Below are 15061 nucleotides of genomic sequence, written 5' to 3'. Positions count from 1 at the left end.
TTCAGTGCCCTGCAATAGGGGACTTGCATAAGCCCGACTACCCTGTGCTACAGCCAGGCAACCCTGGTTTTCGGCTGCCATTGTGAGGGGTAGAAGAGCCACCCTAGCGTTGCGCGTGCACGTTCGGATCTGCTGGCTGGCGCCCGCGACGCCGCGCGCTTTTCGTTTTTCCTTCTTATCCAGCGTTCTTGCATTGAAGATCGAGATGCCAGCGTACTGCTGCGTGCCGCTATGCAAGCAGTATGGCTACTTGGACAGTTCCAACCACAAGGTACGTGATAAGTGCGCGATATCCAGTACGGCATTCATTGCACCGATATCACCAGTGTACCCGCTGCAACTGAGTCACCGTGTCTAGTGTATCTAATAACTGTGTCACACGAGCGCTTTCGATCGCGATCGAGCTCTATTGAGTTATATTCGGATTGAGTGCTGCAACACGGGCACATTTAATCGCGAGTTTGCTCGATACGGGTCCTGTCAATCGCGATCCATGCATCGCGATCGAGCTGCTCGATGGGGCATTGCTGGATCATGTATCAGCAATCATTGTCGATCGCGATCAAAAAGAAATCAGTTCCATGCGCACGCTCGAAAGTAGCTGCAGCAGTTGCGTGCGGAAGCGTTGTTCCACCAGAATGTAATGTGAACAGCTGCTAGCTACGGCACCGCCGTAATGGACAGCCTCACTAGACGACGCCGCGAACGTTAGATTCATAAATGCCGGCAGCGCTAGCTTCACAAGGTGTTTTCTGTAGAAAGGCTTTACCCCTTTGCCTTCGGCACTTTAAGGTTACTTTCCGAAACGGTTACCAATACTTACCGATATGTTACGGTGCTTACCGAGATAAAGCGAGGTAGCAGTTCAAGTTCTCTCTCAGCACCTTTTAAGTCAGTCACATTCCTTTCATTCTCATGAATGTGCATACCTAACCACTGCGCTGTATATTGCTGCCTTACAGTCAAAAGCATGTTTGTTTATTTTTGTCACTTGTGAGCCTCTGATAGGCTACTTAAGTTATAGTTGATTGCTGTCATATTAGCAATTATAGGACCATACATGCGCAAAGTCTGGCTACAACTCCAGCACTGCTAACATTTGGTGTCCTTTTCCAGGTGTCGTTCCACAGGTTCCCAAGTAACCCAGAGATGCGCAAAAAGTGGCTAGCTGCAATCAAAAGAGATGAAGGACCTCTCTTTAGAGTGTCATGCACAACAAAAGTCTGCTCGAACCACTTTGTTGATATGGACTATTTACCCAATGTAGCAAATGGCCAGAGGCACCTGCATGAGTGGGCTGTTCCATCTATATTCGTTTTCAAGAAACTGCAGAAGCAAAGAAAACCACCACGGAACCGTGATTCATGTCCAAACCCTGACAAACAACTGGAACGAAAAACACCAAAAGGCAAGACCAAATTGCAGAAAGGAACATCGGGAAGCTTGAAAGATTCAGCACAAAGTGTTCAAGTGCCCGGCAACATTGCATTGCAGGAGGTGGCATGCGCACAAGCAGAGGTACTCCCGGAACTCGATGAGCAGGATGCCGAGATTTCTCGCCTAGAAGACCGTGTGCGAGAACTTGAAGTTGAGCTGAAGGCAAGAGATGCAACTATCAAGCAGTTACAAGAAGAGCTAAAAAGTACACAGATGAGGCTTAATGTGTCGGATGAAGCTACATTCTCTATAGAGAAGTTTAAGGACAGCGACGAAGACATTCAGTTCTACACAGGCTTACCAAGTTATCATCGATTCCATGCTTTAATGACCTTTCTCAATCCAGGCGAAGATGGAAGAAATGTGAAACTGTGGAAGGGCAATGAGGGTTTGCTCGTGAAAGACACTGGGGGCAAGGGAAGACCTCGCAAGCTTAACGTGGACAATCAGCTGTTTCTTCTCCTTGTTAAGTTGAAAGTTGGACTCTTCCATAAGCATTTGGCACATTTGTTTGGAATTTCAGAGAGTACTGTATCCAGGGTGTTCACTTCGTGGCTCAATTTTCTTTACTTGCGCCTCAATGATCTCAAGCTTTGGCTGTCAAAGCAGATTATTCAAGAAAATATGCCAATTGCTTTTTTAGAAAAGTACCCATCGACACGTGTAATCATTGATGCCACGGAAATCACATGTGAAGTGCCATCATCATTTGTGTCTCAGTCCAACCTTTATTCTCATTACAAGTCTCGCCACACATTTAAGGGCTTGATTGGCATTTCCCCTAAAGGCACTTTAACATTTGTGTCTGAGCTGTTCACTGGCTGCACATCTGACCGAGAATGTGTCATTAAGAGTGGACTTCTTGAAAGGCCTTTTGATGTGGGAGACTCGGTCATGGCAGATAAGGGCTTCACAATTGGTGACCTACTGAGTGCTAAAGGGGTTACCCTCAACATACCACCATTCCTACGTAAAGAGCAGTTCTCCACTCAAGAAATTGAGGAAACACAGGACATAGCAGCTTTGCGAATCCATGTGGAGAGAAAAATTCAAAGGATTAAAACCTTCCACATCTTTGATAAGTCTATTCCTGTCCTCTTGGCCCCACTTGCAAACCAAATGTGGACTGTTTGTGCCATCTTGTCAAACCTTCAGTCACCGTTATTAAAAGAGGATGAATAGAATCAGACAGTGCTCTCAGAGAAAAGGATTTGCACAATTTTTAGAGCAATTTACCTTGCTAGCAGTACTCGGATATAACTGCTACTTCCGTTAAACTGCACTTACAGATTCGCATAGAACTGAGATGAAGAAACACTGTATTAAGCAATAAAGGTTTTCAATTGAATGTACACTGCTTTGAGTTGTATAACGACTGGAATAGTGACATCTGGTATAAGCCTGCCCAACTGTGGCATAAACAGCTGAATGCCTCTTATGTGTGCTCAGTACTGGTTTTCAAACACTTGCAGCAGTGCAGTCGTTGATGGTGCAGTGCCTCTTTCGTAATATTAGCGATATCTTGAAGACTTCTGCTCATCCTTGTCTACAAGATGTTTCGCAGGACTAGCATCACTTTCGAGATGGCCATCCTTAAACTTACAATGAGGCTTCTTTGGGCAATAGGGAACAAACCGATGTTTAAAATTAAATTAAGTTGTTCGCTTCTACATGGTAAAATCGCGATACGGATGTGAGGCACACCGTAGTGGGGAGTTCCGAATTAATTTTGACCACCTAGAGTCCTTTAGCGTGCACCCAATGCACAGTACAAGAGTGTTATTGCATTCCACCCCTCTCGGAATGCAGCCACTGCAGCCAGTACCAGACCTGTGACCTGGAATTCGGCAGTGCAACGTCGTAGTCAATGGGATAATGCAGCGGGTACAAAGCAATGTTCAACAACAACGCATTAATTTGTAAATTTGAGAATGCTCATTCTGAAAGAGGTGCTAGTCTCAAAATTGGTGCTTTTATAACTTCTGCAGATGCTGATTAATTCTGTCCATTGAAGATTTACTTTAATCATATTTCTTGCATCTTCAGAATTTTGAAAAGCGTACAGTTGCAGAACAGTGCTGATGTGCACTAATGTTTTCTTATAAAGGCTCTGTTCTGGCTACGATATACCATTTCATTATTACGGAAGTATATTCTTTCAATTTAGCTCAACTTAATGTTTTCCTTTACAGGCCCCTTTATTGACAATTTGCATGTGATGTCTGTCAGTCGCATGAACCATAGGTATCAAAAATAATGTCTAGAGTCTCGTTATTGCTTCAGGCAGTCATTAAAACAACTTGGAATAGAGAACCAGTGTCGTGTTACAACATTGGAATCACAGTGTCATAAGTATGAAACATTCATAACATTTCATTGGTTTTTCAAAAAATAAACAATTTATTGACTAGCATTACACTAGCCTGGTGATTAATACAAATATTTTTGCTATCACAGTCTTGGCAAAATATTGGCACATATTGTAATATTGGCACAATGCTAGGGTTGCATTGTATGGTAAGACGCAAAAATAGTTGCAAACATAGCATCACAATCAAAACAAAAATTGCTATGTTATGATCATACCAATAAATAACAGAAATTCCCACTTCGCATCTGTCTCATCACTAAAATAAAAATTCTGCTATCGTAGAACATACTTGTAAACAATAATGCAGAATAATGTCTGATATGGAATCAAAATGGCAGCTTTGTTATGTTTGAGGCAAAAAATATTGCTGTCACAGATCTGGAAAAATATGACAACAGGATCTTAGCCTCATAAATAATATACAAAACACTTATCACACCATCAGGCATTGCAAAGACAGTTGCAGTGTTGAGATCATTGTTTTCAGGATAAATTGCAAAGCTGCATGTTGCTCACATGAATATCTACAACCAAGAAATTAGAGTATGCGAAAATCACAGACAGGCAATAAATAATACAAGTGTTATCAGAAAATCAGCTTGGCAAACAAGAATGCTGCTTGCTACCTTATCACAGGTCTCATGGCTGCCTCTTAAACAACTCAGTTCCTGGGTACATTACTTCATTACTTTTAATCCTTTTCAAGATAACCCTGAAAGGAGTAAGTTGTTTAGGCGCATTATTGCCATGAGTGTTCGTGCAATTTCACACCCATTTGGTTTAGACCGTTGTGTCACAGATGATGAAAACCACCCGTGAAGTGCCTCTCGAATACAGCGGGTTAACGTGGAAACTTGGGATGCTGCATCAATACGTCAGCCTACCTCACAATGTTACAACTTCATCTCGGTGCCAAGGCCAATGAAAATGGTGTCGACACCAAGGATCACGAAGAGACGGTTTCTACAATTAGATGCTGCCTTTAGCATCTTACAGGGGTACTTAAACAAAAAATAAGCTTTCACTCTTGTAACAAACTGTAAGAACAGACTTGAAAAGCACTTAAATCCCTGAGCGGTCTTCAGGCCTGAGGAGGCCAAGTTAACTTAAGGGGGCCCTACAACGCACCAGGGAAAGCTTGTAGAGTGGCATAACCTCGATGTGCCGATTTCGTGTAGTTTGTAGACAGAGCATGACATCGAAGAGTAGCGCTGCAATCATTGGTTAAAAACGTACTGTGCAATTTAGGTTTGCAGGATGTTGCGAGAACTGTGAAAAATTACGGCATTAAGTTTTGCAACCATTTTAAATATTGCATTAGCCACAGACAATGTGTCGCAGCCATCAACACGTCAGGCACGCCAACAGCCACCTCGTGGAAGCTGTTGTAACTATAAATGTGATGCCATGGCCTTCGAGACTAGACAGCACATTGTCTCGTCATGGAGGACTTGCAACTTACATCAACAGGCTGAGCAGGCTTGCCCTATCGGCGCCAATCGATGATGTCATGGGAGAGCAAAATGTGGCATCTAGAGCAGTGAAAATTCGAGTAAAGGGCAACTCTCATTTTGCTTGTATTTTGAAACTTTTGTTAGTGATATTTTGGGTTTGTGTACATTATCATAATTCCTTTTGCTCTATTAAATGCTGAGAATAGATCTAGAGCAAATATGGTGGCTTAAAGAAAGCATTGCAGGACCCCTTTAAGGTTGCATGAACTAGTTATGTTTGCACTATTAGATCTTGTTTAGGGTTGCAGCAGTTGTTTCAAGAAACGGCAAAAAATCTGAAAAATAAAAATTGTCAAGCCTCATTTTCATCTTTTTCCAGTCTTCATTGGAAAAACGTATGCGTTCAATTAAAATGAACTGCTTTGAATAGACAACAAAATCTGCCCACGTAAGCTGGGAAATAGCCATCTGGCCCAAAACTTGACAATAGTAAATGTGGTCTCTCTTTAGTACTGGACCGTTTTCAGTAATATCACTGCAAAACTCTGCAGCATGCAGATCATGTAAACTTTTGTCACGCAAGGAATATGGGCATTTGATCTCAAGTATGCCACGAGAGTTCACTTCAGCTGGGTCGTAGATTAATCCATCAGGGGAAGCACCAAGCCAGGGAGCTTCAGGGTTAACCAAGAGGCCACAAGGGTGTACTGTGCAATCATGGCCAAGGCCTCGCAGCACATCCTGGTAACGTTGTGCAGCAAGTGGTTCATTCGTAACACCATACCTGCAGGTAATTTAAAAAGTGCGAAAATTGCATGGTTGTTTCAAAACTAAAGCAAACATGAGTTTTTTTCTTCGTTTTTATGCAGCAAAGGTTTTACATGCACCATCATTGAAATAGTCATTACTTGTATTACATTTTCACAGCCTATAAATATGCCTTTTGCCGTGCTTTTACTTCGCCTTATTTTGTTTATAACGATATTCACTGGGGAACTTGACTGAAGACAGCCGATTATAACCACGAACACTTTGCCAGTGTAATGGCTGTAATTAACAAGTTTGGTGCAGACAAGAGCATCGCTGTGAGAAGGGCTGAAACATCTATGTAACGATACCCTTGTGTGCTTGGGTACTTGTGTGCTCACTTCATGTTTTTAGCTGATATCATCAAGAAACTTGAATGCTCGGGTGCTACAGTGACCCAGAATGTGGGGCTCATTCTGGATGTTCAGCCAAGTTTCGCCACTCCCAAAAGATCTGCTAAGTTAGTCCAAACTTCAATCTGCCTTGGACACAAATTCCGGGTTCTCGGTACTGAAAGAACTGTCAAAGGTTATTATAGGTGATTCTGCAATTCCTGAGGACATTGGATCACCGAACCATTCCAAAGTATGTACTGCTAACTTCAGCAGATGTTGAGTGTTCCTTTTCTGCTATAAACTAATATTTAGTGAAAAAGGGTGCAACATAAATCCTGAGAATCTTGAGATGGTGCTTTTTTTATCACTGCTTTAACACTTGCGCCATGCTGTTTTGTCGAGAAAATAAAATGAATTTCCCAAGACAGGGCTTTACAGCCCGTGTTATGAAATGTTTTTATTGGGACCTGTCAATTCTTAAAACAGTATTTTGCACCTACATGTGCCTTAAGTGACAGCTTTTTAGTGCTAAACGTCCAGTCTCTATTCATAATACATGGCAACTATTGGTGATGAGCATGAGGCAACTTCTGGAGACTAATAAATGAAAAAATTGTGTTCTATGCTACTGACCATATGGCATACCTTATGGCTGGAACACGCGACAAGTCCTTGTGAACTGCCAATCCACGTAGTCCCTTTGCAGTCCATTTGCTGCGGCTTGCAACAATGCCAAAATTTGATGCTGTCAGGCGAAAACTCCGTTCATTTTGCCACTTTGTGCTACTTCTTTGTCGACGTGTGTCTTTTTCAAGCACCCTTGCCTCCTCTGGAGTGATGCACAGCGTCTGAAATAAATAAATAAAAAATAACAACATAAATATTAATTAAATTTATTTGATGGTGTGTGAGTCAGTGTATCATGCATGTGCTGCTTACCAAAAAAAAAAACAGTAAACCCAGTTGATTGTGCAATCTGGTTCCTTGGGGATACATGTGCTTATCAGGTATCTCCATTGTGGTCTCACTGGCACCAAACAACACACCAGAGAAGGGGACGGACAACGGCGCAACTCACAGTCAAAAGATTATTCAGATACCCCAAATAAGTACCTCAAAACAGCTCTCGTACATGCTGAAATACCCAGACAAGAATTGACAGAAGGGGGCAGAAAGCAGGACTACTCTCTTGCCTTGCAAAAGGTCCATCTGTTAGCTGGACAAAGTACCTAATCGAAAACTTTCAGTGATCCAAGTTCTTGAATATGTGTTAAGATTCCAAAACATCTCAAGTAACCTTTTTTTTTGTTCTAGAACAAGATATCTGTATTGTTAAAAAATGACAAGCAGCCGTAGCTTGCACAGGGATCAGCCGAGTGGTTTTTGGTGTACTTGTTGACACTGTTAGGTTGAAGGAACAAGCTCTTAGATGGCATGTAAGAAGTGTTGCTTTCTGTTACCCTTTTGTCATTCGTTGTCTAGGCTTTTCAGCATGCATGAGGACTGTTTTAAACTATTTATTTGTGTAGGCTTAATAAAGACTTTAGTTTGCGAGTAGTGCCATTCCGTCCCCTTCCCTTTTGCGTGTTCTGCTCAAACCTACGACACCACAATCAATCTGTACAAGCTAGCCCAAATTTCAGTTTTATCAGGTATGCTTTGTCTTAGCTTTTTGTTTCCATTTTCTCTCTTCACCAATGTATGGTAGCAAACAAAAGCTTGTTACAGCCAATTTTCCTTTCTTTCGTTTCTTTTTCCCTTCCTCTCAGTGATGTACTAAGCACAAAACGCTTAATACACTACATTTCAAACTTCATACACGCAATTAGGACTCAAGTAGCTGGTACTGTGAGGAGCACGAACTTGCTCAAGGACAAAAGTGGAGAAAAACACACAGGTAAGGCATTACTCACTCTAGAAGAAATGTAGTTATTATGCTTAGCAGCACCAGATGGTTTATATTGATAAAAGATAAATACTGCAGACTTAGGTAAGGACAAAAGAGGGGAAAAGCATGCAGGGTAGGAAGCGCCATCCTGGCTTATTGTTCTGATATGAGTTTGAGCTATTTGTTTTTAAAAAACAATTAGGCAGCGCAGCATTTCCAATAATAGCACAAAACAGGCAGATAAATTTCTTAGCCTTTTTCTTTTATTTAACTCGTCATCAAAACATTTGCAGTACCTAAAACAGCCACATATTTCGAAAGAAGACAATTCATTGTTTAAATTGACAAACAATGGGCAGAAACTCATTACCACCATTGAAGAAAACCTGTTCATTTACACTACACGCTCCTGCTGACTGCTTTCCACCTGTTCTTCGTGCTACAAACAAATTTTGCACACAAATACCCCATTCCTGATTCTTGAAGAAGTTACTAGGTGGAAGTACGAATTAACAGGCTGAAAATTTCCTCTTTAGAAGTAATACAGGACAGACAAGGCAAAGCCAAGAAATTATGACAAGCAAATGGGTGAGGAGACCCAAAGTCTGTTCACAGTGAACACAACTGGTCAACTTGCCTGTCACACATATTGCAAAGTTTATACATAAAGTTATACGACAGCCTGACCATTTCCAACTGTAATAATGTGATTGCATCAAATGTTTTGTTTACCTTGACAACATGGTTGTCTTGCAATATAACTGGCGGCTTCCACGTATCACAGCTGCTGAAAAATTCATATAGTTCAGGCAAGCTGGAGCTCTTGAGCGAGGCACTGGAAATGTTCTTTACAAGCACATCAAATCCAAATGGCATAAGGGGCTGTTGGTAGGACAGTGGGGCAAGAACTGATGCAAGACCCCATTTTGTACGCTTGTACGGGTGGTCATCATCTTCCAAGAGACCTTTCGCGAACTCACTGTCGGGGTCTTCTTTGAGTATATCTTCCCCTAACTGCCTTGCAGCAGCTTTTTGCTCATCTGGATTTCGCACAACTGCCCTTGTGTCGTAAAGGCGAGCAGTGAGTGGTGAGTCAAGGCCGCCTTCTCGTACTGCTCGCCAATTGACTGCCTGTAACGGCATACCGTGCAAGTTTGGGCCTCGAGGCACACGCCATTTCTGCGGAAGGTCCGTGCAGGCAAGTTCCATGGGTGCCTCAGTAAAGCCCCTTGACTGTAGATGCGACAGAGTCCTCAGAACTGCCATGGTGTGATTGCAGGCACTGCGGCCTGCTGCACAATTGCACTCGTTGTTCTTCACAGACCCCTCTTTTGTACATATCTCAACAAATATTGTGTATGGAGCTGCATTTTTCTTTTTGCTTCTGAAGCACGATGCTTTCAGGTAGACTGTGCCATCACTGTGAAGGAAAAAACAAACAAACATTGGAAGGGTTGCTTATGAACAAGAATATATCTGCATGTGACACTTTAATAATTTGGAGTCATAGGTCAGGGATTTCGCTAGACTAACCTAACAAATGGTCAAGTTTGTTGATACCATTGAAAGTTGGGCGTGTTGGTGTTGGTTCATTCTTGGAACAGCGTGAAAAAAGGGACGCAAAGAAGGAAGAAAACGAGACAGCGCTGACTATCAGTAAATTTATATTGAAGAAAAGAAACTTTATGTAGGGCGATATACAGACATTGGTGGCAATAAAAAAAACGCACAATGCATCAGCCAAAAACACACTAGCACCACAGCTTTAAGGCTACGAAAGTCTAGAAACATTAATTCTTTCTTTGACAGGGCAATACTTAGCTGGCTTACACAGGACTGCAGTTTCCTTGTCGATATAGTAAGCCTCGATAATTTATCTTGTGTTTCGATTTCGATGCCTCTGCAATATCATGGTGTCAAAGGTACTGAGCCACATTCTCGGCTATGTGCAGCGAAGTGTGACATTGCATTGGTTTTGTCGCATTCAATGTTCAGCTGTATGACTAAGTGAAATGCCCTTTAAATGAAAGTCATGTTTCTAGTAGCATTAAAGCTGTGGTGCTGGTGTCTGTGTTTGTTGATGCCTTGTACATTTGTTTGTCGCCACCAACGCTGTGTATAGCCCTGTATACATTTTCAATAAAAAGTCAGCGCCGCCTTGTCTTTTCCTTCATCGCGTTTCGTCTTTTCGCACTGTTCCGAGAATGAGCATTCATTGCACCTTACGAGTTCAGCTGTTGCACAAGGCATCGGCACAGAATTGTGGACCACTGAAACCTTATGGGTCTATTTGACATGAAACATTTATCGGACATCAAAGTCCAATCGTTTAAATTATGAATTTGGTGATTTTAATAGCAATGACAACGCTCAAAACAAAAATGACTTCGCGAAACGATCAGTGCTACTTGCACATTCGGAATTGTTTTCCTTGGCCAAGAAAAGGCGTCCCAATTTAACAAAGCTGCTTTAAAAGCACACAACAGTGATAGTTCATGAAAAGGCACCGCGTGTTTGCGCAGTGCTGGTCGCAAAACGCGAATTCAGTACAGGTCAGAAGTGTTATCTTTGCAGCGAGCTATCGGAGCACTTTGTCGCCGAGGCGGTCGCACTAGTAATGCAAAGGTCGCCCTAGGCAAGGTAGTCAGGTCACATTTCTTGAGCCGAAGCCGACAAGGAAATGCCCAGCTACAGCGGCGGTGGCGACAGCCTGAAGCGAGCATTTGCGTGGCGCCTACTTCGGCAGCGCTACATCACCGCGCGGGATCGATACTATACGTACGTTACATCACACTACGCCGCTCTTTTCCGTTTGCTTACCTCTTTTTTGTGTAGTTCGCCTTAATTGAAGCCGGATCGACGTAGCATTCGACAAAGAAGTTGTAGCTCCTGTCGAGGCATCTCCCGGTCGCCGCTTTCTCATTGTAGTATTCGACGACGCGTTCGTGTTGAAGGCGCGGAAGATTGCCGAGGTCTTGCTCCCATCCCGTTGTGGGGAACGAGGTTTTCGTTTGCGAGGTCATAGGTTGCGAGGTTTGCGAGGTCAGAGCACCGTAACAACGCGGCACATGAGCAGTTTCTACAGTCGCCCGTTAGAGCCTCGTATGTACGCACGCCTCCCGTGGATACTCGAGCTTCCCCTCACAATGGCGGCGGGAGCCCAATGTTGTCTTGCGCGAGCACAGGGTTTCCTGACTTATGCAAAAGGTCTATAGAAGCAGAGAGGAAAAGGTATTTCCCTTCTGCATATCGCAAAAACATCTCTCTTCACCCATCATATTTTCTTAGTTATGAACCACTTTTTTACCTGAAAACAGTTTTAGAATTCTTAATTGAAGTAAACACCCTGAAAATCATTTGGCCAGGTAATTTTAGCATGTGATTAACAGCCCATGTATTCAAGGGCTCTCTTCAAGCCCTAGCATTACTGTTATATGTCTCACATCATATGTTTTTAACGAAACCCATTTGCCATAGCCCACATCACTAAATAGTTAGTGTCATTATTTTACCACCTACATGTTTTACGCCATTTACAGCGACAGTTTTTAGGCCTTTCTACAGCCATGTCACATCTACCATGAAGAATTTATTGTCCACGCCATCAACAATTCATCGATAGCATTACCATTTGTCGTGGCGCTCTTTGGCCATACCTGGCCCTTGTGCCATAAAACACCACACATCATCATCATCTTTTCACTTAAACTGAGTTGCACTATATTCCAAGACACCCGCCGTGGTGGCTTAGCGGCTAGGGCGTTGCGCAGCTAAGCGTGAGTTCGCGGTATGAAATCTCGGCCACGGCGGCCGCATTTTGATGGGATGGGGTGAACCGCAAAACGTCCGTGTGTGGTGCACGTTAAAGAACCCCAGGTGGTGAGAATCAATCCGGAGACCCCCACTGTGACGTGCCTCAAAGTGGTCTTGGCATGTAAAAGCCCAGAAATTAACTAATGCTATGACATCATGCCTGTTTGTGTTTATGATGCTGGCGTAATTGTTCCGGAGACGAGCGAAGCCTGTCTAGTGCTGATTCTGCTGTTTGAAGTTATTTTGCCCTTAGCACAGTGCGTGATTTGTGTCAAAGCTGGTTGCCGTGTAGTTGTGGTTTCAAGTAATGGTTAGACTTCTTGCCACTGCAACCAGTGGCTCTTGTTAGAAATGCGTCAGTTTTCTAGGAATTTGTTTTGTTGGGCAAACGCAGTCTCGTTCATACTTGCAGGCAGGCCATCCTACTTAATGGATCTGACGAATCCGGACTGGGCGCCAAGCTTGCACCTAGGGTATGACACAAAGTTAACAACTCGATCTGAAGAAAGGTATGTATGTATGTGCTCTTTCTGGTAGCGCACAGCAAACCCAGACTGAAAATAGCAGAGACCTAAGAGGTGCTGGTGGACACGGTGTTGATACAGCAATGTTTTATATTGCACTCCCGACTGCAGTTGTGTAGTATAAGTTACGTAGTCATCAAGTAATGCATTCCAATCAGATACTTCCAAGTTGTTTGTATTGTTTTGAGAATAGTTGTGTCTGCAGAGAGCAGGCTGGTTTCAGTTTCCAAGAGAATACAAAATTGTGAGAACTGGTGCCAGCACTGTGACAAATAGCAAGCAGTTGCAGAGGTGGAATCATCAATGCAAGTAGTGCTAATGAGTACAAAGTAGACATTTTACAGAGAGGTACATTTTATTTCAGGCACCAGCAACGTTGCAAGAGGGCTGCGACTCCAAAGGAGGTCCAAAAGGCCGATAGCAAAGTGTTGCGACCCTTGACTACAATGTTGAATACGCAGCAGAGCGCTGTGAACAGTACTGTCACGAGTAAGATGGCTTATTCATACAAGGGGAATATTTCCTTTAATGACATTCAGCATCTTAACATTTTTGTTTTTATGCAGGCTGGTGTCCACACAAAAAAGTCGCAATAGCTGCACTGGCAAACAAAAAGCTGCATTTGTATTTGTGTGTAGTAAGCATGTTGTCTTTTCAGCTTCAATGTATTATCACTAGCAGCAACTTCTAAGCAGCTACTTTTCTGGGTAACAAAGTCCTTTACACAAGCAGCTGAATATGGGCACTTAATTTCTAAAACACCATCTTGGCAGCAGGCACACGAAATCAGGCCATCTGGGCTTGCTGCCATGTGGGGCTCATGTGAACTAATATGCAATCCAGACTTGTTGCAAACAAACTCTTTGTGCTGGCTGGATGCTTCAGCAACATATTGGTTCCTGGCAGTGTCCTCCTTGCGCAGACCCCAATTAGTTGCAGCAGAAGAATACTTGCTCTCCTCAGGGTAGCAGATCTTCTTCACCAGGCTCACAGATGGCTGAGTCAAGGTCGTTCAGCAAGCTGCGTGGTCTGTTGATGCTGTGACCCGGCCTGCTCTGAAGGCGAACCACATTTCTGAGGCCAACTGACCTCTCGTTGCTGCTTCCACATCTTTACAGACCTGTATTTTCACACTAATTCAATGTACATGATCACAAAACTGCACTTAGCTAGCAGCAACCATGCAGGTTGGGCAATGTAAACACTGGTAGTTTCAAGCATTTAACAGTGCCTTGTCTGTCATGAAACATGTGGTTACTTTATATCAATAAAGCTATCATTCAATGGAAATGTAAATACCTTTGGCTCTACAACATACGCCTGGGCAAACATTGCGCACTCCTTCAGCATTGCATCCCTTGACAACGGCTTGTCTCTTGCCAAGTGTCCCAGAAGAGCATTGGAGTGCTTCACTTGCACAGGGATGAACTCCTCGCAGTAGTCCTTTTTCAGTGCCAACACTGCAGAATATTTGCCAGCCTTCTTAATTCTGTCGAGAAATAAGGCCTTCCATTCGTTCTGTGAAGGCCTCCCAATAGTGGTGGCTGGTTTCTTTGAGGATGATGATCGATGTCCATTCAGCCGCCTTTTCTTGGTGGTAGCTGACGCAAAACAAAGTCAATGTGTGCAAGTGGCGCACAAGGCACAGTACTTGAGTACGGAGGCAGCCATGCATTTTCCTTATTAGTGCAAGCCTGACCATCACGAAAGTTTGAAGATGCTTCTAAATAGAAGAGCAGTGCACCAATGTGCGAGCAGGCTTCGCCAAGACCGGCCATACGCGTGCAGTGTGCAGCTTTGACCATTCCATCCTGCTTGACAAGAAGCCATCGCTCGAGTGGCTGAGTGGAAATTGCCTGGGAGTGGTTTACCTGCAAACGGAGGAAGTGATCTATTTAACTGCTGATTCTATGCATGCTGAGAACACAGGCACAAAAAGCAAGGCGAGTTACTACATCATCAGTGAGTGAAACTAATGTAGGTGTATCCATGAGTGTAAATAAGCAAAACACCAGCGAGTGGTTTTATGCTTGCACAATCGAATCGCAACTGCGCTTACGTATGCAAAGCTCGCGTCCTCGCCGGTAGCGATAATTTGTAGAACTTAGTAAACGCTTCGGCAGGTGATGGGAATTTGCAAAAAAAAAGAGGGGGGAAAGGGCTGGAGCATAGTGAACAGCTCCCCGCAGGGGCGCCTGCGTAAGCAGGCGTTTGGTGGGTTGCGACACCACGGACCCGAGCACATGGGGGTTGGCCCCTCCCGCGTGTAGCCGTGCGCGGCTTAGCCGTGTCCGGGGAAAAGAGGATCCTGGGGGTTGAGCCGATGCCGGGTGTTCGGACCTTCATGGCCCCTCGGCGGAGGCAACACGCCTCTTTGGCCTCCGCTTCACGTAGACGGCACCCCCGGACTGACCCACCCGGGGGAAATCGGT

The 15061-nt window shown here is 43.7% G+C and overlaps 1 protein-coding gene across 1 annotated transcript; it reads left to right on the top strand.

Annotated features, from left to right (window-relative positions):
• Positions 1-112: 112 nt before the first annotated feature.
• On the top strand, positions 113-3273 carry LOC125944343 (THAP domain-containing protein 11-like). Its single transcript, XM_049664738.1, has 3 exons — positions 113-271; positions 1117-1914; positions 3247-3273. The coding sequence occupies exons 1-3, from the start codon at positions 206-208 to the stop codon at positions 3271-3273; spliced, it is 891 nt and encodes a 296-aa protein (XP_049520695.1). The 5' UTR covers positions 113-205.
• Positions 3274-15061: the final 11788 nt, after the last annotated feature.

This window comes from Dermacentor silvarum, chromosome 3 (genome assembly GCF_013339745.2).
Source record: "Dermacentor silvarum isolate Dsil-2018 chromosome 3, BIME_Dsil_1.4, whole genome shotgun sequence".
Lineage (NCBI taxonomy): Eukaryota > Metazoa > Arthropoda > Arachnida > Ixodida > Ixodidae > Dermacentor > Dermacentor silvarum.
The sequence above is the reverse complement of the archived record's forward strand: the minus strand, read 5'-3'. Positions and strand labels throughout refer to the sequence as shown.